Below are 22,672 nucleotides of genomic sequence, written 5' to 3' on the forward strand. Positions count from 1 at the left end.
GTAACACTTGTACTAAAGAAATCTGGCTTATAACGTGATAATTATACAGAGGTTTGTATGGAAACTTCACTGATTTCATCTTTCAAGTCTCTAGAAAATTTTAAGTTAGAATTTGTTGAGTGTCGACCGCCGCGGCGCATGCAAACAATAGTTAACTTCGGCTAACGGAATTTGAATTGACAATTCATCTTAATTTTAAAAATATTATATATTTTTTTTTGTTTGTTTGTTTATCTTCCATTGGGTGTTAAGTTATTTTTTCTAGAAAGTGTGCAAGCAAGGCAAGTCAATTTCTATACATACATGTGATGAATAGTGGACAGTGATTAATGGTCCCTAAGGGAAACTGCCTTGCGAAATGGGCAAGAAAATTTGTCGTTTCTTCTAGGGGTGCATTAAGGGTTTTGATATCACTTAGAATGTTCAGGGAAAAATGTTACTTGAGCCCGCGATCCAATGAAAAGTCATTATCAGTGGTAAACTTCAAACAATACGCGACCTCAATGAGTTCTACACATGAGCCCTCTGTGGTCATGTGATATTGCAGGCCCTTAACCAGGATTTTGCATGGGGGGGTGCGTACTAGCGCCTCCGGCGCGAAATCATGAGCGCCGCAGGCGTGATAACGTCGGGGGGGGGGGGGGTCTGGGGGTATCCGCGCCCAGGAAATTTTGGAAAAAAATAGGTTATCTGAGACAGCATTTCGTGCGTTTTGAAGACAGTTTGTTAGGAAAAAAGGCAGGTAAAAGTGAAGGTCTGACAACGACAATAATTCTGGTTCATTTTTAAATTCAAATGATATTGTTCGAACCAGAACCTTGAAAACGTAATTTACGATTTATTTAGCTAACAATGACGGCAGTACATAGAAGGAAGACAGAAAAAGATAGCTTTCATTATTTCAGCGTCAAATGGTAATTACATAACTCAGCCACAGTCGGTTTGTTGATCTTTTAGCACTGTGGCAAGCTCCAACGTAACCTTCCTGGGTGCCTCCGAGCCCAACAAGTACTCAGTCTCCTCACTTTTTGGTAGCGCCTGGGAATATTAATGGAACTTCGAACGGTTCGACCGTGAAGGACGTTAGGTAGAATGTATCGTTGAAATTAACCTAGAATTGCAGTTTCGTCCAAAATATACCACACGAATCTACAAATGGTGGACCTTCAACCCAAAGGACCATATTGAATGAAAATAGTCGAAGTACAGAAATACTATTTCCCTTTATTTATTTATTTTATTTTTTTTTTTTCACAATTAGCGGACTTCCAAGGCTCGTGGGGGTAGGGGTGCGGACGCACCCATCGCACCCCCTCCCTACCGGCCTGTATTGGTCAGCGGAATCCTTTTTTTGCGTAAAAGGAGAGGGAACTGGCCGTGTCTTGGTCTTTCTTTAATGAAAATGTTTCCTTTCCTTGGCATTAAATAAAATTCAACGTAATACAATTATTGAAACTCAGGAGAGAAACATTGCAAACGATTATGTATTGATATTCTTGCAGCTCAAAAATAGATGTAATTAAAAACAATATTTTAGAAAGATATGCTTTTAAAAATATTCTTTTGATACTTTTAATTCGTTTTGATACTTTTGCTTACCTTACAACGTAAAACAAGAACGCTGACAATAAAATATTGACGATGCAAAGAACAAATACAATTATTGAAACTCAAGAAAGAAACATTGCAAACGATTATGTATCGATATTCTTAAAGCTTAAAATTGTTTAAACAAATGATGTACTTAAAAAAGAGTCGTCATCTGCAGCAGTTGAAGGAAATCGCTTTTCATTTATTGTTATCAAAGGCAGTTCGAAAAAATCGTGCCTCACAATTTCCTTTCAAATGTTGCGGCACAAAGAAAACAGCAGCTGATGTGCTTTCAAAGCTCTTTCTTTAACATCTATAATAATGGATAATTGATCGCTAGAATGCTGACAATAAAGTTAAATACAATTACAGAATATATCACTTTTTGGACACCCATCCGCTATTTAAATTGCCCTCCCCAACGAAATTGGCGAAAACAAGCCCAACGGAGTGACATTACAAACCGCAGATGCCCCTATAAGCTTTTAATAAAAAATATGCTTTGTAAACTATAACGCATATCAAAAAAAAGGAAAAATAAAACAATGGTCAACCCTTTAAATAGCAGGTGAAATCATCTTACTTTATTTTTCGACACAGTTTTGTAGGTTAAGGAACAATTCTCATTTCTTGGGTATAGTCTGCATCGCCATGTACCAGAACGTGACAAATTCATCTACAAAACTACCTTTCAGCAAAAATTCTGCTGTTTATACATCAAGTCTTTCATCTACAATTCTCTTTGCCCTCTTCTCGCCTGTAGCAGTGACAGGAAATGCTCTTGTTTGTGTGGCAATTTGGAGGAACCCGTCACTCAGAACACCTTCTTACATTCTTCTCGCTGGATTGGCCTTTACCGACCTTTGCTCTGGATTAATAGCTCAGCCTTTTTTGGTTGCAAATGGGTTGATCTACCTAACAGACCATCAGATGAACTTAACGGACAGAAAAAGTTGGCCAACCGCTTTTTTCATAACAAGAGCTATTGGCAATAGTTGTATCTCGTACTTTTTTCTAGTTACGATACTGATAATGACACTCATGTCCATTGAGCGATGGCTGCACATGTCTCGTCGATCTTTGGTCACTGTTCGCCGCGCCTGCTTTACGGTTGCAGTACTTCTACTTATTCCCATCCCGTTGGTTGTGACTTTCGTTCAAGACGTCAGTATTTTCTCAGTTGGAGTTGCTAGTTTTTTAGTTTTACTATTTTGCCTTACTCTCACATCAATAGCTTACTTAAGAGTTTTCAGAATAATTCGTCGTCATCAGCGGCAAATTCAAGCCAATGAATTGTCCCAAAATGTTGCTCAACCAGCGATCAACTTCAAGAAGTACAAGAAATCCGTTTACACAATCCTTTATATTCTAGCTGTTTTCTATATTTCATACATACCCTTATGTATCTCTTTAGGGTTAGCGCTAGTTTCGTCTCTAAATGAATTCACTTTTATCTTTTTTGTCGTTTCAACATTACTTGTAAATTTGTCTTCTTTACTTAATCCTTTTCTGTATTTCTTGAGAATGAATGATATTCGAAATGAAGTCAAGGATTTAGTTAGGAAAATTTTTCGTCATAACGTTTAGATAACAACTTTTAGTTGATTAAACACTTTCATATCGCATCTCTAACGAAGAAACTTTGGAAAGATTAGATTAAAGATTAAAGAGACTGAGCCCCTCTATGGTATTTTCGAAGAAATCAAAGACGCGACTATTACCGCGGAAAAAAGGAAGATCTCAAGATTGAAGCGAAGTTTTTAAAGTTCGAGCTTATAGGTCTGTATGAAAGTATCCTTGAAAAGAATTAAATATCATCAATAAAATCAAACACTGACTAAACAGAACAGCGTTAATTTTCCTTATTATTGCAAACATAATTGCGGCGAAAACAAAGTCAGCCAGTAATCCCATCATGGCTTCAGCCTCGTTTAATTCTCGAAGACAAGTTTCATTGAGCCATTATTAACAAAACACTAGCTAAAAGACTGATTCAGGTTAAAGGGACTATGTCATGGAGATTTCGCAGATTTTTGTTTTAACTGTCCTGAAATTAGTGGAAGGCAACTTAACCTATAGAAAAACAATACCTTTGAGCATCTAAAGGAAGATATAACCTTAATTAAATCAAGCCATGGCTATAAATATTGTTTTTTTTGAAGACGCTTGGAAACAATTTGAAAACGTTTGCCTGACGTTTTCAAATTGCAATCCGTTTCAATCCGCGACGTCCGCAGCCAATAATGCTAGTTAACAGTTTCAGTGCTCTAACATAACAATTTTTTTATTAAAATAGACTGTTATTTCAAGGTGTCATGCGACACAGTTGAATCCCGATAACTCGAACCCTCAGTAACTCGAACTCCCGCTAATTCGAACCTTTCTCGATTCCCCTTCAGGTCAGTTTCTTACTCATTTTACCCTCGATAACTCGAAATTTCGGTATCTCGAACCTTTCTCGATTCCCCTTCAGGTCAGTTTCTTACTCATTTTACCCTCGATAACTCGAAATTCCGGTATCTCGAACCTTTTTCGATTTCCCGTGTGAAGGTTCGAGTTATCGGGATTCAACTCTATAACTCTTGGCTCTTTAAAATTCGGTTAGAATCCGTGACATAGTCCCCTTAATTTACTTGTCTACAGGTTTCTTGCTTCCAAAAATGAAATACAGGGAAGACTATATGACAAGATATCTTTGGATCGCACTACCTTTGCGAGGGCCTGCAAGACAGGTATAATTACTAAGAAAGCCTGCAATAACGGCAAGCCATCTTCTGCTTCCATAATCTCATTCAAATTAGAACCTTACGTGTGGCATATGAATTTATTTGGTTTCTTATCACTATATACTCGTTTACACTGAGCAGTAATATGTTAAGAAAATTGGACACCTATCTGGTATTTAAATTGCCCTCCCCGACGAAATTAGCGAAAAAAAGGCCCAACGGAGAAATATTACAAACAATAAATGCCTTTCAAAGCTATATACTTTGCTAACTAGAATGGATACGGTTTTCTATGCAAAGATAAATGCAATTACAGAATCTATCAGTTTTTTGGACACCCGTCCGCTATGTAAATTGCCCTCCCCGACGAAATTGGCGAAAAAAGACCCACCGAGAAATATTACAAACCATAAAGACTTTGTTAACTAGAATGGATATAAAAAACCTTTTGTTGATGAAAAAAAGTGGGGAATGTTTCAAATAGCAGGTGAAATGATGTTACTTTATTTTACGGCACACTTTTGTAGGTTAAAGGACAATCCTCACTTCTTGGCTACAGACCGCATCACCATGTACCATAACGTGACTATTTCACCTACGAAACCTCCGCTCGCTAAAAATTCTGTCTTTTATGCGTCAACTCTTTCATCTTCAGTTGCCCTCGCCCTTTCCTCGCCTGTAACAGTAACATTAAATGCTCTGGTTTTGGCGGCAATCTAGAGGAAACCGTCCCTCAGAACAACTTCTTACATTCTTCTCGCTGGATTGGCATTTACCGACTTTTGCAGTGGGTTAGTTAATCACCCTCTTTTGGTTGCAATTGAGATGATCTACCTAACCGATCATCAGATGATTTCAGCTGATGAAAAGAGCTGGCCGACATCTTTACTTACATTAATTGCTATTGCAAGAGCATTCAGTATGTACTTTTTTCAAGTTACGATACTTATAATGACATTTATGTCCATTGAATGATGGCTGCACATGTCTCGTCGATCTTTAGTCACTGTTCGCCGCGCCTCGTTTATGGTTGCAGTAATTTTGCTCATTCCCATGCCGTTGGCTGTGACTCATGCTCAAGAATTTAGTATTTTCTTAGTTAGAGTTGTTGTTATCTCAATTTTGTTATTTTGCCTTACTCTCACATCAATGGCTTACTTTAAAGTTTTCAGAATAATTCGTCTTCATCAACAGCAAATTCACGCCAACGAATTGTCCCAAAACGTTGCTCAACCAGCGATCAACTTCGAGAAGTACAAGAAATCCATTTTTACAATCCTTTATATTTTAGCTCTTTTCTATATATCCTACTTGCCCACAGTTATCTCTTTCGGGTCAGTGCTAGTTTTGTCGATGAATGAATTCACTTCTATATTTCTAATCGCCTCAACGATACTCGTTTGTCTATCTTCTTTACTTAATCCTCTTCTGTACTTGTGGCGAATGAATGATATTCGAACTGAAGTCAGGGATTTAGTTAAGAAAATGATTTGTATTAACAGCTAGATACCAAGTATTAGTTGATTGAACAGTTTCCCATTGCATCTCTAATGAAGAAAGTTATAGGAGATTTGATCAAAGAGACTCGCTGAGCTGCATTCTGAATTCATGTTGAATAAATTTAACTTTTGAAATAATTATCGCATCTCGTCTTCAGTCTTTTTAACTCGTAAAGACAGGTTTCTTTGAGACGTTGTTGTTGTTTGTGCATTTGAAAATGATTTTCACGCCACTGCGGGTTTTCAGACTCCAAGAACACGGCGCAGTAACCCCGGCCAGGTCTCGAGCCCGGGCCGCTCGGTTCGGAGTACGGCACGCTGGCCGTTGGACCGCCGCGCCTCTCACTAGAACCTGATTACGACCATATATATTATAAACCTATTTTAACACGCTTTTAAAGCGAATATAGAAATGAAAGATTTGCATCTTACCCAGAGTAATACCCCTAACTCTCGACTCTATACACCTTTTCATTCCTTTTACACCATACCAAATTCATTTTAATTCCTTTTCTTTCATTTTTACACAAATAGATTTTATGTTTTTACACAACGAATCAGATTATTACCTACGCATAACCCAAATTCATTATGCTTATTTTAATCTTATTCCTATACTAGACACAACAACTCTTTCCTAACTATGGCTACTGCAGAGACTACAGAAGAATCAACTTTACTATTCTATGCTTCGCACATCCGACCTCTCAACAGACAACAAATTTCCAACCGACGTTTACAGCTCTTCAACCTACTTAATGGCGATTTATTTTATCCTTTAAACATCTGGCCAAAAGACATTAAAGCACTTTTTTGGAAAAAACCCATAGGAGACTGTGACACTTTCAAACTCTTATTATTTTTCATTGGCAATGGCTGCTCACCTTGTATAATTGCAGAATGGATCTTAACTTCGCAAAACTGGGCCCCGCAATCCAAAGGAGAAAAGCGAGCAAGGCAAATAGATTTTGTCAAAGCTAATCTTGGTTCCAAAAGTGACAGATGGTTCTATTTTGACATTCACCATGAAGAATGGCTGTACCTAAGCGGAGAAAAAAGAGAGTGCAACATTGATTAAAGTTACCGTGAATGTTTCACCATTCTTATTGCTTTTTTTTTTTCTGGAATAAAAAGTATTTTTAAAATCTAAAACAGAAGAACGAAAAATAAGTAATATATCAAGATTACTCCTACTCATGCACATTACATGTATATGCAACATTACAACATTTTAACCTAACCCTTTTACGCCACTTGTTATTTACACTAAGACATTTCCCCTTCCCCACCTTACAAAACCTCAACCAACCCCACAAGTTAAGCTATTTTTCTACTACATGAAATAATTTTTACTTCCAAATTTAAATTTTTACTTGCCTTCAGATCTAACGCGAATCCATAAACCTTAATCTAAACTCAAATTTAAACCTTAAAGCAATTTTGCCTTGCCCCCTTACCTTAAATTTTCCCCTTAGAGACAGTTTACACTACTCTCAGCTTAAACCAACCAAGGAAATCCTTTCCCTACCCTCTAACCTAAAGCCTTTCCCCAACCTTAAACCTTAAACCTGTAATATAACATAACATAAAACTGTTTGTAGGTTTTAACATACAAGCTAAACCTTAATGATGTTTTAAAATATTCTTATTAAATGTTTTGTTATTACTACTATTTTATTATTCTGTGCTAAATTTAAAATTTTATTTTGGTAACAATTACTTAATATTTTATTTGATTTTATTCATTTTATTATTTCATTTCATTTGTGCTGCCTTGTGTTGGACGTGGCTGCATCGCAGTCTGTTGGTCCCTCAACGCTAGTGCAAATTTTATCTTTGTTTTAATTTTACTCAGTTATTTCTGTTACTTTTGCCATTTCCTGCACTACCTTGTGGTAGACGTGGCTGCATTGCAGTTTGTTGGTCCCTCAACGTTAGTGCAGAGTTTTATTTCATTTCACACTTTTTAGTACTGCGTTGTGATGGACGTTGGCTGCACTGCAGTTTGTTGGTCCCTCAACGCTAGTACATTTATTATTTTATTTGACATGTACATACAACATTTCCCCTTCCACATGCATACTTCTCCCCTCCTTATTCCCACTATTTTTAGTGGAGACTTGGGAACCCATTAGCTTGGGATTCCATACATTAACACCTGGGATGCCACAAAGGTTGCTAGTGAAACTACTGGTTTTGTTTGCTTGTTTTTTTTTTCGACAACAGTTTAATTCAAGACACTTATGGTCGTAAATATATTGTCGCGTCTCTGTCAATTTTGTTGCTTTGCCTTACAACAACATCAGTAGCTTACTTCAAAGTTTTCAGAATAATTCGTCGTCATCAGCAGCAAATTCAGATGAGCCAGTTGACCCAAGATATGGCGCGGCCAGCAATGAACTTTGCTAAATACAAAAAATCCGTGTTCACAATCCTTTATATTGTAGCTCTATTCTGCATAAGTTACTTGCCCATAGTGATCTCTTTCGGATTATTGTTGATTTTGCCGATAAATGAATTCACTGTTCCATTTGTTACCATTTCAGTGACACTTGTATTCTTGTCTTCATCCCTTAACCCTCTTCTTTACTTGTGGCGAATGAAAGATATTCGGAATGAAGTAAGACAGTTGGTCAGACGAATTTTTGGGGGGGTAGATAACAATTAATAATTGAACAGTGTCCTATTCATAATAAAGTGTGACATGCTAGATGAGATGTGTTAAACATGTAACTAAAAAGACATAGAAATAAATATTTAATCGACCCAGCAAGGAATGTGAGAGACTTTCCGGCGGTTTAATTTTAAACCTGGAGATAGAGTTGAAGAGATTATTTAATTCGTATGAGAGAACATTTGGTGATATAACGGCCATTTTACTCTCGTCAGCCCCTGTTTGGAGTCCAACAGACCTAACTGTAACAGGTCTTATATGCGATATGCTCCCTCTCCTCCTCCCCCGTTTGGTTTTTGAGGCAGCCTGGAACTGTGTGGAGGGAACTGGGAACGAGATTTTATGGAGAGGTTACAAAGGCTGTAAACAAAATGGCGAGAGCGATGTTGCTTCTGGACAAGATTTTCCGTATATTTTGTTGTATGCTTCGCGCTATAGGAAATGTTTCGACATCTTCAGGAAAGGAAAAATGAAAAGTTTGCTGATGATGAATACCGTGGTAAGTATATGTTGGAGACATTTTGATCTCAAAGAATGTATTGCAGCCGAACTCCAACGCGATTGACGATCTTATCTACAACCATTGCTCTTCAGTTTTGCTTAAGCTCGTACACAGGACAAGATTTCTTATGACAATGAACACAACCGCGGTGGAAACAACTCGTCAGGTAAGAATTTTCCTGAAATTTGTTTATGTAACACTTATTATGAAGAAATCAGAGTGATAACGTGAAAATTATACAGAGGTTAATATGAAAGCTTCACTGATTTTACCTCCCAAGTCAAAGTCTGTAAAAAATTTAAAGTAAGACTTTGTTAAGTGTCGACCGCCGCGGCGCATGCAAACAATACTTAACTTAGGCTAACGGAATTAACGAAATTTTAAAGCTAAATTATTTTATAATTTTTTTCATCTTCCATTGGGTGTTAAATTATTTTTTCTAGAAAGCGTGCAAGCAAGGCAAGTCAGTTTCTATACATACATGTGATGAATTGTGAACAGTGATTAATGGTCCCTAAGGGAAACTGCCATGCGAAATGGGCAGGAAAATTTGTCGTTTCTTCTCAGGGTGTATTAAGGGTTTTGATCTCACTTAGAATGTTCAGGAAAAAAATGTGACTTGAGCCCGCGATCCAATGAAAAATCGTTATCAGTGGTAAACTTCAAACAAATACGCGACCTCAATGAGTTCTACACCTGAGCCCGCTGTGGTCGTGTGATATTGGTCAGGGAAAACCTTGTTTTTTGCGTAAAGGAAGGAAAGGGAACTGGCCGTTTCTTGGTCTTTCTTTAATGAAAATGTTTCCTTTCCTTGCAAATAAATAAAATTCAACGTAATACAATTATTGAATCTCAGGAGAGAAACATTGCAAACGGTTATGTGATTATCGATATTCTTGCAGCTCAAAAATAGACGTAATTAAAAACAACATTTTAGAAAGCTATGCTTTTAAAAATATTCTTCTGATACTTTAAATTCGTTTTGATACTTTTGCTTACCTTACAACGTAAAACAAGAACTCTGACTATAAAATATTGACGATGCAAAGAACAAATACAATTATTGAAACTCAAGAGAGAAACATTGCAAACGATTATGTAAAGCTTAAAATTGTTTAAACAAATGATGTACTTTTAAAAGAGTCGTCATCTGCAGCAGTTGCAGGAAATCGTTTTTCATTTATTGTTATCAAAGGCAGTTCGAAAAAATCGTGTCCCACTATTTCCTTTCAAATGTTGTGGCACAAAGAAAACAGCAGCTGATTTGCTTTCAAAGCTCTTTCTTTAACATATATAATAATGGATAATTGATCGCTAGAATGCTGACAATAAGGTATTCTATGCAAAACTAAATACAATTACAGAATATATAACTTTTTGGACACCCATCGCTATTTAAATTGCCCTCCCCAACGAAAGTGGCGAAAACAGGCCCAACGGAGTGGCATTACAAGCCACCGATGCCCCTATAAGCTTTTAATAAAAAAATATAATATGCTTTGCCAACTATAACGGATATCACAAAATAGGAAAAATAAAACAATGGTCAACCCAGGTGAAATCATCTTACTTTATTTTTCGACACAGTTTTGTAGGTTGAGGAACAAATCTCATTTCATTTCTGCATCGTCATGTACCAGAACGTGACAAATTCATCTACAAAACTACCTTTCAGCAAAAATTCTGCTGTTTATACATCAAGTCTTTCATCTACAATTCTCTTTGCCCTCTTCTCGCCTGTAACCGTGACAGGAATGCTCTTGTTTGTGTGGCATTTTGAAAGGAACCCGTCACTCAGAACACCTTCTTACATTCTTCTCGCTGTATTGGCCTTTACCGACCTTTGCTCTGGATTAATCGCTCAGCCTCTTTTGATTGCAAATGGGTTGATATACCTAACATACCATCAGATGAGCTTAACGGACAGAAAAGGCTGGCCAACCGCTTTTTTCATAGTAGTAGTAGCTTGTACTTTTTTTCTTGTTACGATACTGATAATGACATTTATGTCCATTGAGCGATGGCTGCACATGACTCGTCGATCTTTGGTCACTGTTCGCCGCGCCTGCTTTACAGTTGCAGTACTTTTACTTATTCCCATCCCTAATACTTGAACAGAAAGTTCAGTTTGAAAAAACCTTTTTTCGTTTAGCTGGGCGTTTGTTTTAGCTGATAGAATTTAGGTAACCCTATCTAAGGATCACACCGGGAGCACAACGCCAAAAGGAGCAAAAATGATACCCTATTTAAGGACCGAGAACCGCAAAAACCATACCTTATCCCGCGGCACATACCTATATAGCCCACATATGGGAGTACCCCCCTCCCCCGGGTATTTTGCTCGATTGTGAGCGCACACAGAAGAGATTGCTATTAACGTGCATCAGCCGAAATGAGCGCGCTTGGTTTTCGTTCATAAGCAAGCTCGCGTTTTCTTTTAAGGGCATACTTAAAGCATTATACTTGGATACTCAGCGTTTGATTTGCGTAAATGAGGTCAGAAAATTGGTTAAACGACTACTCTGTAACGACAACAAGAAATCAGTTCAGTATTATCCATCCATCATCATTATTTTGATTTGCGTAAAAGGAATAGATTAATATTGGGTAGGAAAAAAGTGATACGATGCAAAACGTTGCGCAAAATCGTCCTCACGAGTGCGTAATTTTAGAAAAGTGGCTACACAGCTTGTTAAAGCAGAACCAAAACTGGTCTGGCTTTAACTTTGAAAATTCTTCTCAAATCCAGTATCTTGTTTTCACCTGTCGGAAGAGAAAGAAAACGTGCAACATTGCGTTTTTCATGTCTATGTATATATTAGTATATATTCAGCACGTGCAGCGGCTCCCCTTTTCTACCCATACTACCGTTCGGTCTTGTCTTAAAGCTTTGATCGGGCAATGGTTATTGAAATAGCTGTATATCAATTGAAGTTGGCTCATAGCGGTCTTGATTTTGACAGATTGATTTCTCTGATGCTTCAGGGTCAATCCTTTCTATTCATTTTAGTTAAAACAATCATATATAGTCCTGAAGCTGATATATTTTTTCTGACAAAATACCAATAAGACTCATTTAAAAAAAAATTCAAAACTACAATTAAATGAAAACACTCAATATTAGCATTTTAGATACTGCGTGTGAGAAAGTTGTCATTTTTAAGAAAAATGGTACAATAGCCGCGATTAACTTGTGGTATTTGCATAATAATGCACTAAAACCTAGAACCGAGACAAGCTGTTAAACACCTGAATTGAACAAACAGTTTTGTTGTCTCATCTTTGGTCTTCAGAAAAAGGGACGTTTTATTCGCGGCACAACTTATCATTTTAAGACCGAAGTGTTTGATTCCAAGAAAACTTTAACATAACAGGTAAATTAACCTTAAATTGCTAAAAATTCACTTGTACCATAGAAGTGCAACGTGTGTTTTAAATATATACATGTATATAATATAATAAGTCTAAGCTAGTCCTCCGTTTTGTAGTGTTTTCCACAAGTCTTACTAACTAACGTTTTTTATATATTTTTTTTTTATTTTTTTACCTGGATTTTTTATTGTTATTATTTGTGATGCAGAACTAACGTTCCAGCTTATCGAGTCTTTACAAGATAAATTTTCTTAATTGAAAGCACGGCTGAAAAAGCCCTTCTAACAGTTGTTTGAGCTTTAGTATTTACAGCAGAAAACTTGGCGTAACATCTTTCTTTCATCGTAAAATACATGTATATCAACTGAAGTTCAACAAATTCAATGCGTTTAAAGAAGGTTAAGATGCATTCCGAGGACAAAAAGAAACGTTTTATTAGCCGGGTAATGAGTGTTCCATTGCTGCCCGCTACGCAAACTATACATTATTTGTTCATATGTCTCAAGCGGGGTCTCAAGTAGGATTAAGAAATAAATATTTCTTTCACAGCATCGGCTTGAGCAAAACAGTAAAACGCGAATATTTAAAGCCATAAAACCTACATCGACGCGCTGAACAATTCGTTGCAAGTATTTTATGAAGAGCTACAGGACAACACACCCGCGTTGAGTTCCCAGTAGGTCTGTTTTAGCTGACAGCTCGATTAAAACCTTTGCCTGTAATGATTCTTCTGCAACGCAAAAAAACGAAATGTCTTTAAACTATGGAATGAAAAACTTAACTTTGAGTGTTATAATATAATGAAGTGAAATTAGCATATTATATTAATGTTCCAATGAGCATAGCAGAGGGCTGTTTGGGAACAACTAATCTATATAATGTTGTGAAAATTCAGTATTGATCGGAGTGAAGCTCAAATAATGTGCACAACTAACTAACCGAATAGATTTTTTTAATAATAATAATACTTTATATATAATAATACTTTATTTATATAGCGCTTTTGCGGCACATATCCAAAAGCGCTAAACATGCCTTTAATACGCGCGGAGAATCAAACATAAAAAAGTCACAGTTTTTTGGTCCATTTTTGAATGGGTTCTAAACACTCAAAAAATTCGATTCCAGAAAGCATAGTCCGAAAATTTTTAGAGAAAAGCATACTATTGCAAAAATGTGCTTTTAGAACAATTTTCTCTAGCACAAAGCGACATTCAAGCGAACTGTACATGACGGTTATTAAAATCTTATGTGCACGCAAAAATGAATCGTGAGAGAAGATTATTATCATTCCTTCTATCACTTAAATTTATGTGACGCGACATTTGAATGCTCTCAAATTTTGTAGATAAATTTCTGAATCTGACAGCGACAAAACCTTCATTAAGGCTCATGTGTCGGACAAAAAGCCATCGCTATCACCGCCGTGTGACATTGCATTTCTCTCAAATTTGTCCTGGATGGAATAAATCTTTTACCAGTTGGATGCCATAAAAAATTTACCTGATACACCAGCGTAACTGTATGTACAGAAAGAATTTTATCTGTACCAACACCCGAAAATCCGGCTGGTACCATTGTTCCAAAATGGCCATTTTGTTCGTAGCAAAGCCTATCGTTATCAAATTTGCTCCTCATATGTTGATACAAACATCGCGACCAGAACATCACGAAATAAGACTCTGTTATCTGCACAACATAAAGAACGTACGATATCTCGTCCTTTAAAGAACATCTTTCTCTTATATAGAGGAGCTTCCTTAGAGAAAGATAGATTCCAGCAGCACATATAAGTAACCAAACTTGTTCTATATCAATTTATCAACACAGGTTCGGACTGCAAGGATAATACTTTCTCGCGCAGGCTTATTGACCATGTACAACAACACGACCAATTTTTCCCTTCCACCTGGTCCATTCAGACACAGTTATGCTTTCTATACGGTAACCTTCTCAACTTCAGTTACAATCGCCATTTTATCGCCAGTAGCAGTGGTTGGAAATTTTTTGGTTTTGGCAGCAATTTGGAGAAACCCGGCCCTCAGAACGTCTTCTTACATTCTGGTCGCTGGATTGGCTTTTACCGACCTTTGCACTGGTCTCATCACCGAACCGTTTTATGTTGCAAGTTTATTGATCTTCTTGGAGAAACCTCAGCTAGTAATATTTCAGAAACCACCAACGTTTTATAGAGTATTTGGTCTTATCAGTTCTATTTCTTCCAAGTACTTTTATCAAGTTTCACTGATGATGGTGACACTCATGTCCGTTGAACGATGGCTACACATGAGTCACCGATCTGTGATGACGGCGCGCCGAGCTTGTTTTGCTATTACGATACTATTCCTCATTGCAATCCCGTTAGTCCTGTTTGGTTCTGGACTTGCTAGCGGACTTGTATATTATGCTACCAGTATATCACTATTGTTGGTTTGCATCATTGTCACTTCTGTTGCGTACTTAAACATTTTCCGGATAATTCGTCGTCATCAACAGCAAATTCACGCACACTCATTATCCCAGAACTTTGCTCAGCCAGCAATCAACTTTGACAAGTACAAAAAATCTATCTTTTCAATCCTTTATATCCTAACTGTTTTCTACCTAGGTTACTTGCCTTTAACTATCTGTTTTGTATTATTGCTAGTTTTGAGACACGAATTGACTGATTTACTTCTCGGTGTGTCAACGATGCTTGTATTTCTAGCTTCCTCACTAAATCCTCTTCTTTACCTGTGGAGAATGAAGGACATTCGAGATGAAGTAAAACGTTTAGTCAAACGAATATTCCATAAAGATAACTAGTTGAAAAGAACATCATTTATAAGAAATAATTCTTTCTCCCTCAAAAGCGTTTTTGCGTTGATTGGTATTTGACACTTTAATATCCTTCTTTTAAATTAAAGCTTAAATTGAGCTTAATGTATCTTTAAGATACATAAATAAAATTCTTTATTAGTTTCACTTCTGCCGTGGAAGTTTCTAGTTAGGTGAACACTTTTTGCATCTTTCTTGTAAATAAATTTGTGTTAAGTGCTTTTCCTTATCCTGAAAATGAAAATTCCAGCTGTTAATTCTGTTGAGCGTTATTTGAAACCTCGTTTTATAATTCATGTTACTGACTTGCATCTTTCTGTATTGCCCTGTAAGTGATATGTAGTCATCTAAGGTGTCGTTCTTACTTGTCTTTTGTCGATGTAAAAACATCTTCAATTAAGAATTATTTTGCATATTCTATAGATGAAAGCACATTTCCAAAAGGATTATGCAATCTTCAGAGGGTCGTGTTTCACTCTCTGTTTATTTGCATTTAGTTGTTAGCGCACTTATGCGTTTTTACCGAGATAAATAACTGATTAAGTATTCAATGCAAGTTCTGAATAAACTGCTGTTGGAACCAAGACACCGATACACCTGCACATTGTCCGGGGCTCCTGTTTGCGTTTTACATATGTAAGTGTCAGCCAGCCTTAATGTAAAAATAAACTTTTTGATTATTGTGCAAAAGTATTTTCGACAGCTCTTGACAGCATCGTGCATGTTCGAGGTTGGTCAGTATAGTGTAGATCAAGAAACTGACCTTGGTTTCATCAAAATCATTTTTGTTGCCTTAATGATTTTTTTTTGTTCTCAGACCCAGCTTGATGTCATCAAATTCGGAAACCAATAAAATCCAGCATAGAAAATACCTTGGGGATTTCGATTCCATTCGTATCATAAAAAAATCAATTACTATTGTCTAAATGTTTCTATGAAAGTGATCGTAGTTTAAATGAAAAACTAATTACGCAATTCTTTAGTAATTTTACCCGATGTTGTCGAACTATCGGCAGGTTTTAATTTTGGTAATATCCATTTGAGTGAAAGCTAATCAGTCTTTTTAAACACCCAACGTTATTTGATGTATTTTAATAAGAAATCAACCCCAATGTTCACGATATTGATGCGCATAATTTTTAAGGTACAAAAATATATTAAACAATTAAAAAATTATAAGAACTATGACTTTCTTTGCTTAAAAAGAAAATAGACATAATTCAAAGAGAACAACCAGTGTTTCAAACAATCTTGAATTCTGTCAACAGCTGAGCTTTAAAAAAGTTCCGTCGTTAAAATATATATTGCTTATCTTCTTAAAATTAATGACCAGGATTCTGACAACAAAGCTTTTACGGTGAAATGAAAAAAAGAAGATAAAATTAAAGCAAATTCAACGTTTTGGACATCCTGCCAGTTTTTTAATGAAGATGCTGAAAACAAACGACCGAAGCCGAAGGACAAAAATTGGAAGGCATCATTGTATTATCAAACAGTGTCATTGAAATTTTCATTTATATTAATTCTAGTGTAACCTTTCCTAAGTGTACATCCTTGGGGTTAGAGAAAGTGCCTACCTTATTAATATGGGAGGTTAAAAACGTTGTGTTTGCATGTCTTTGGGCCATGATTTTGTCCACTTATGGTAGGTTTTTGTTAGCAGAGATTCGACTGGAGAAGACATATGATTCGAAGCAGTTACATACGAATGGATTTTAATTTATTTTACGCGCGGCTTGGTAAGAGAAAAAATAAGAGCGCGTCACTCTTTCTTAGAAGTTAAGGTAGCGGGTGGGCTTTGAAGATCATGTTTGCTTATCTTTGAGTAGTAATTGTTAGAATTCTGACAATAAAACTTTTCTATGCAATTTTGAAATCAATTAAAGTAGATTAAAGCAAATATCTCTTTTTGCACACCCTACAGTTTTAAAAATTGTCCATGCGAGAAAATCTCGCGAGGCTCTGTTGACAAATGTTTTAAACCACCATTACCAAAGGAAAAATTGTAGCAAAAAATAAATAATATTAAATGAAACTAATTTAAGATTTTCCTTACTGTCAAAGCACCGGAAAGAACTTCTACAGAGCATTAATTGTCTTTAAAGCTTTTACATTAAAAACTACTTTGCACAAAGTGGAAATAGAATTAGCATCACTGTACCTGCAATATTATTTCAATTTTACAGCACGGTTTTGCAGATTGTAGAGTAATCGTTCTTCTTCAGTTATTGACGAGACTGCCATGTACTCTAACGTGACGAATTCAGCTAAACAACCTCGGTTCAACAATAGCACTGCTTTTTATGGTGAAAATGTTGCAACTTCAGTTCTTCTCGCCCTTATCTCGCCTGTAGCAGTGGCAGGTAATGCTCTGGTTTTGGTGGCAATTTGGAGAAATCCGTCTTTCAGAACACCTTCTTACATTCTGCTCGCTGGATTGGCCTTCACTGACTTTTGCACCGGACTCATCGTTCTGCCGTCTTCCGTTGCAAATGGGTTGATCTACCTAACAGACCCTCACATGAATTTAATTGACAAAAACAACTGGCCGACATCTTATTTGATAACTAGAATTATTGTCGATGTCAGTGCCACTTACTTATTTCATGTTACGATATTGGTGGTAACACTCATGTCCATTGAGCGATGGCTGCACATGTCTCGTCGATCTTTGTTCACTGTTCGCCGCGCCTGTTTTGCAATTGCAATACTGTTGCTAACTCCTATCCCATTAGTTATTATTGTAGTTCAAAACACTTATGGTCGTAAATATATTGTCACGTCTCTGTCAATTTCGTTGCTTTGCATTACAACAACATCAGTAGCTTACTTCAAAGTTTTTTGAATAATTCGTCGTCATCAGCAGCAAATTCAGGTCAGCGAATTGTCCCAAAATATGACGCGGCCAACGATAAACTTTGCTAAATACAAAAAATCCGTGTTCACAATCCTTTATATTGTAGCTTTTTTCTACATAAGTTACTTGCCCATAGTGATCTCGTTTGGGTTATTGCTAATTTTGCCGATAAATGATTTCACCGGTCCATTTGTAACCGTTTCATTGACACTTGTGTTCTTGTCTTCATCGCTTAACCCTCTTCTTTACATGTGGCGAATGAAAGATATTCGGAATGAAGTAAAACAATTGGTCAGACGATTTTTTTGTCACGAAAACTAGAAGTGTCAAACGCTGGATGAGATGTGTAAAAAATGTAACTAAGAAGAGATAGAAATAAATATTTGACCCACATGGCAAGGAATGAGGGACATTTTTCGGCGGTTTCCTGATGAAAGGGATATTTAATTCGTATGTGAGGTCATTTGGTGATATAACGGCCATTTTACTCTCCTCAGCCCCTGTTTGGAGTCTAAAAGAAATAACAGGCCTTATATCCTCCCTTCCCGCCTCCCCCACACTCCGCCAAAGATAAGTAATAATTTTCGCGCCCTCTCTTGTTTTTTGAGGCAGCCTGGAGCTTTATGGAGGGAACTGGGAACGAGGTTATATAGAGAGGTTACAAAGGCTTTAAACAAAATGTCGAGAACGATGCTGCTTCTGGACAAGATGTTCCGTATATTTCATTGTATACTTCCGTCTATAGGAAATGTTTTGACATCTTCAGGAAAGGAAAAATATGAAAAGTTTGCTGATGACGAATACCGTGGTAAGTATATGTTGGAGATATTTTGATCTCAAAGAACATGTGTTGCAGCTGGACGTCAACTTGATTAACGATCTTATCTCGTCACTTTTGCTTCAAGGTTTAATAAGCTTGTACACAGAGCAAGATTTCTCATGGCAATGAACAAAACCATGGTGGAAACAACTCGTCAGGTTAGAATTTTCTTGAAATTTGTTGACGTAACACTTCTACTGAACAAATCAGACTGATAACGTGATAATTATACAAAGGTTTATAGTATCAAAAAAAGTGGCTCACCTTAATTCGATGACCATGGCCATTTTTGAACAATCGCGGTAACAGCTTCTAAATACTCCAGGGAGTTTTTGAAATTTTTAATTACCATACGAGCGGGAGATTTGAACGATCGGCAAGACCGAAGGGTAAACAAATTTTACGCAGGGGAGTTGGTACTGGTATAGTTTGTTCGGTGCAAATTGTTACTCTCGGGTGGCTGGTAGGGTAAATGTTGCAAAAGTAAAAGCTGTCTTGTGGCTGACAAGTATGTCACCGGGATTAAATGTTCAAAGCTTTGGTTCGCGTCTTCAGTGATTTTATCTCTCGGTCAGTCAAGTCAAAGTCTATAAAATTTGAAGATCGACTTTGTCAAGTGTCGACCGCCGCGACGCATGCAAATAATACTTAACTTCGTCTAACGCAATTTGGATGATAATCGATCTTAATTTTACTGAAAGCTTAAATATTTTACTCGAAAGCCTGCAAGCAAGGCGAGACAGTTTGGCTATCCATGCATGTGATGAATGGTAAACTGTCATGCGAAAGGGCGGTTATGTTTGTTGTTTCTTTGTCGTTTCTATAGCTTTCTTTCCACCATGAAATAAAATCAAAACAATATTTAAAAAAACATAGCTTTTTAGATTGTTCTTTCAAATGATTCTTTTGTCTCAAAGTAATAACAAGAATTCTGGTAATTAAACATTGACCGTCAATGCAAAGAACAAATACAATTTATGAAACCCAGGACAAAAACATTGCAAACGATAAATGTATCGATACTCTTTAAATTGTCAAAAAAAGATGTCATCATCTGCAAAACTGAGTGGCAGTTAAATCACTTTACATTTATTGTTATCAAGGGCAGTTCGGTTACCAAGAAGAAAAATCGTGCCTCACTATTTCCTTTTACATGGTGCGGTACAAAGAAAACAGCAGCTGATGTGCTTTCAAAGGTCCTTCTTTAATATATTTTGTTTATCTTAGAGAATTATTCTCTATAATTCTGACAATAAAGTTTTTTATGCAAAGCTGAATGCAATTACAGAATATATCACTTTTTGGACTCCCGTCCTCTTTGTTAATAGCCTTCCCCGACGACATTGGCGAAGAAAAGGCCCAACGGAGAGATGCCCATAACAGCTTTAAATGAAAATCAAAGTCTCTTCGAGATACCGACTTTTTTGCATGAAGTATGAGTCGGAGGTTTATCCTGTGCATTGTTATTCGAACTTATCATTACAGTTGCTTTGTAGTTTAGTTTAACAATTTCCTATCTTCGCGGAGAAAATGCAGCCATATAATTTTGTCAAAAATGGCTCGTCCGCGCCGGGTATTTATACACATATTCCTCAACATTACACAAATAAACAGTGCAAATTTCACCGAGATCTGACAATTCTATACTTTAAAATTGCAAGGACCTTTCGAGGCAGTCGATTACGGCAGCGAAATTAGCAAATGAAACAGCAAAATATGCGTTCGACGCTTTGTTTTTGCGACGCCATACGGTATTTGAATTGTTATAGGTAGACCGCTGTTCAATGTGTTCAAGGCCGTATCGTTACGATTGCTCCACGAAAAAGCACGAAAAAAATACGGATATTTCCGACTACTGTCGGAGAAAACATTGCGCATATAATTGCGGCGTAAACAAATTTATATGGCTTTTGTTTAAAAACAAAAGCCATATATACAGTGAATGCTTTCGAATTATATTTGAAGATGAAATACGAAAGAATTTTGCTGTCTTTGACTGAAATTCCACTCGAACTGCGTAGATACGATCGCATGTTGTAAAGCCGATTCATGCAACATTGCTGTCAACGCGAGGTCACGTCCCTAACGACCTAGGCTGATGACGAAATAGAATGGCGCTTGTAGCGACCAAATTTGGCCTAATTTTTAACCGCTCCTATGCTAAAAGAAGCCCCCACCTCTTGCATTTGTTTTAACTTCAATAATATCTTTGAAAAGAGCGAGTTTTTTGGTATGGTTTATTTTTGACGTTTGTAATTTTCAAACGATGTAAGTGCTAGTGATTATTTATTCGTGTTTTAGCGTTAGTTACGCAATCCATTGTTTGTGCGACGCTTTTTATAGATCGCCTTTCAGACACACGTGCGTTGAGATAAGAAAGCTGACATGTCACTTTTAAAATTGTTATATAACGTTTGTAAATGTGACAAGTCACGTTTTTTCCACGAGATCGCAAGTGATCACCCACAGCGGAAAGTAATCCCTTGAGAAATTAAAAAAGTCCCTTGAGAGTAAACAAGAATGTGGTTCCAAATTTTGCCCCACATAACTGCTATTCTCCTACTTTCGCTTGTAAACAAGCAAAAAAGTCGAAAAAAATGCTTTGTTGACTAGAATGAATAGTAAAAAAAACTTAATGAAAAAAAGCAATGTGCAAGACTATAAATAGCACGTGAAATCATCTTACTTTATTTTACGGCACACTTTTGTAGGTTAAGAAACTATTTTCATTCCTTAGATATAGTCTGCATCGCCAACTGTCCACCTTTCAGCAAAAATTCTGCTGTTTGTACATCAAGTCTTTCATCTACAATTCTCTTTGCCCTCTTCTCGCCTGTAGCAGTGACAGGAAATGCTCTTGTTTGTGTGGCAATTTGGAGGAACCCGTCACTCAGAACACCTTCTTACATTCTTCTTGCTGGATTGGCCTTTACCGACCTTTGCTCTGGATTAATAGCTCAGCCTTTTTTGGTTGCAAATGGGTTGATCTACCAACAGACCATCAGACCATCAGATGAATTTAACGGACTTTTTTCATAACAAGAGCTATTGCGATAGTTGTAGCTCGTACTTTTTTCTAGTTACGATACTGATAATGACATTTGTGTCGATTGAGCGATGGCTGCACATGTCTCGTCGATCTTTGGTCACTGTTCGCCGCGCCTGCCTTACAGTTGCAGTACTTTTGCTTATTCCCATCCCGTTGGTTGTGACTTACGTTCAGTATTTTCTCAGTTGGAGTTGCTAGTTTTTTAGTTTTACTATTTTGCCTTACTCTCACATCAATAGCTTACTTAAAAGTTTTCAGAATAATTCGTCGTCATCAGCGGCAAATTCAAGCCAATGAATTGTCCCAAAATGTTGCTCAACCAGCGATCAACTTCAAGAAGTACAAGAAATCCGTTTACACAATCCTTTATATTCTAGCTGTTTTCTATATTTCATACATACCCTTATGTATCTCTTTAGGGTTAGCACTAGTTTCGTCTCTAAATGAATTCACTTTTATCTTTTTTGTCGTTTCAACATTACTTGTAAATTTGTCTTCTTTACGTAATCCTTTTCTGTATTTTGTTGCGAATGAATGATATTCGAAATGGAGTCAAGGATTTAGTTAGGAAAATGTTTCGTCATAATGTTTAGATAACAACTTTTAGTTGATTAAACACTTTCATATCGCATCTCTAACGAAGAAACTTTGGAAAGATTAAAGAGACTGAGCCCCTCTATGGTATTTTCGAAGAAATCAAAGACGCGACTATTACCGCGGAAAAAAGGAAGATCTCAAGATTGAAGTTCGAGCTTATAGGTCTGTA

At 36.8% G+C, this 22,672-nt stretch overlaps 1 protein-coding gene and 2 pseudogenes across 1 annotated transcript; all 3 read left to right on the forward strand.

Annotated features, from left to right (window-relative positions):
• The first annotated feature begins 2,205 nt into the window (after positions 1-2,205).
• Positions 2,206-3,428, forward strand: LOC144630985 (uncharacterized). Its single transcript, XM_078489339.1, has one exon. It carries the CDS (start codon positions 2,242-2,244, stop codon positions 3,175-3,177), a length of 936 nt encoding a protein of 311 aa, XP_078345465.1. The 5' UTR covers positions 2,206-2,241; the 3' UTR covers positions 3,178-3,428.
• A 1,296-nt stretch (positions 3,429-4,724) lies between these two features.
• LOC144631218 (uncharacterized) lies at positions 4,725-5,836 on the forward strand (annotated as a pseudogene).
• A 3,094-nt stretch (positions 5,837-8,930) lies between these two features.
• On the forward strand, positions 8,931-22,499 carry LOC144629716 (uncharacterized; annotated as a pseudogene).
• Positions 22,500-22,672: the final 173 nt, after the last annotated feature.

The sequence above is a fragment of the Oculina patagonica genome, chromosome 11 (genome assembly GCF_052425735.1).
Source record: "Oculina patagonica isolate OP01 chromosome 11, crgOcupat, whole genome shotgun sequence".
Taxonomy (NCBI): Eukaryota; Metazoa; Cnidaria; class Anthozoa; order Scleractinia; family Oculinidae; genus Oculina; species Oculina patagonica.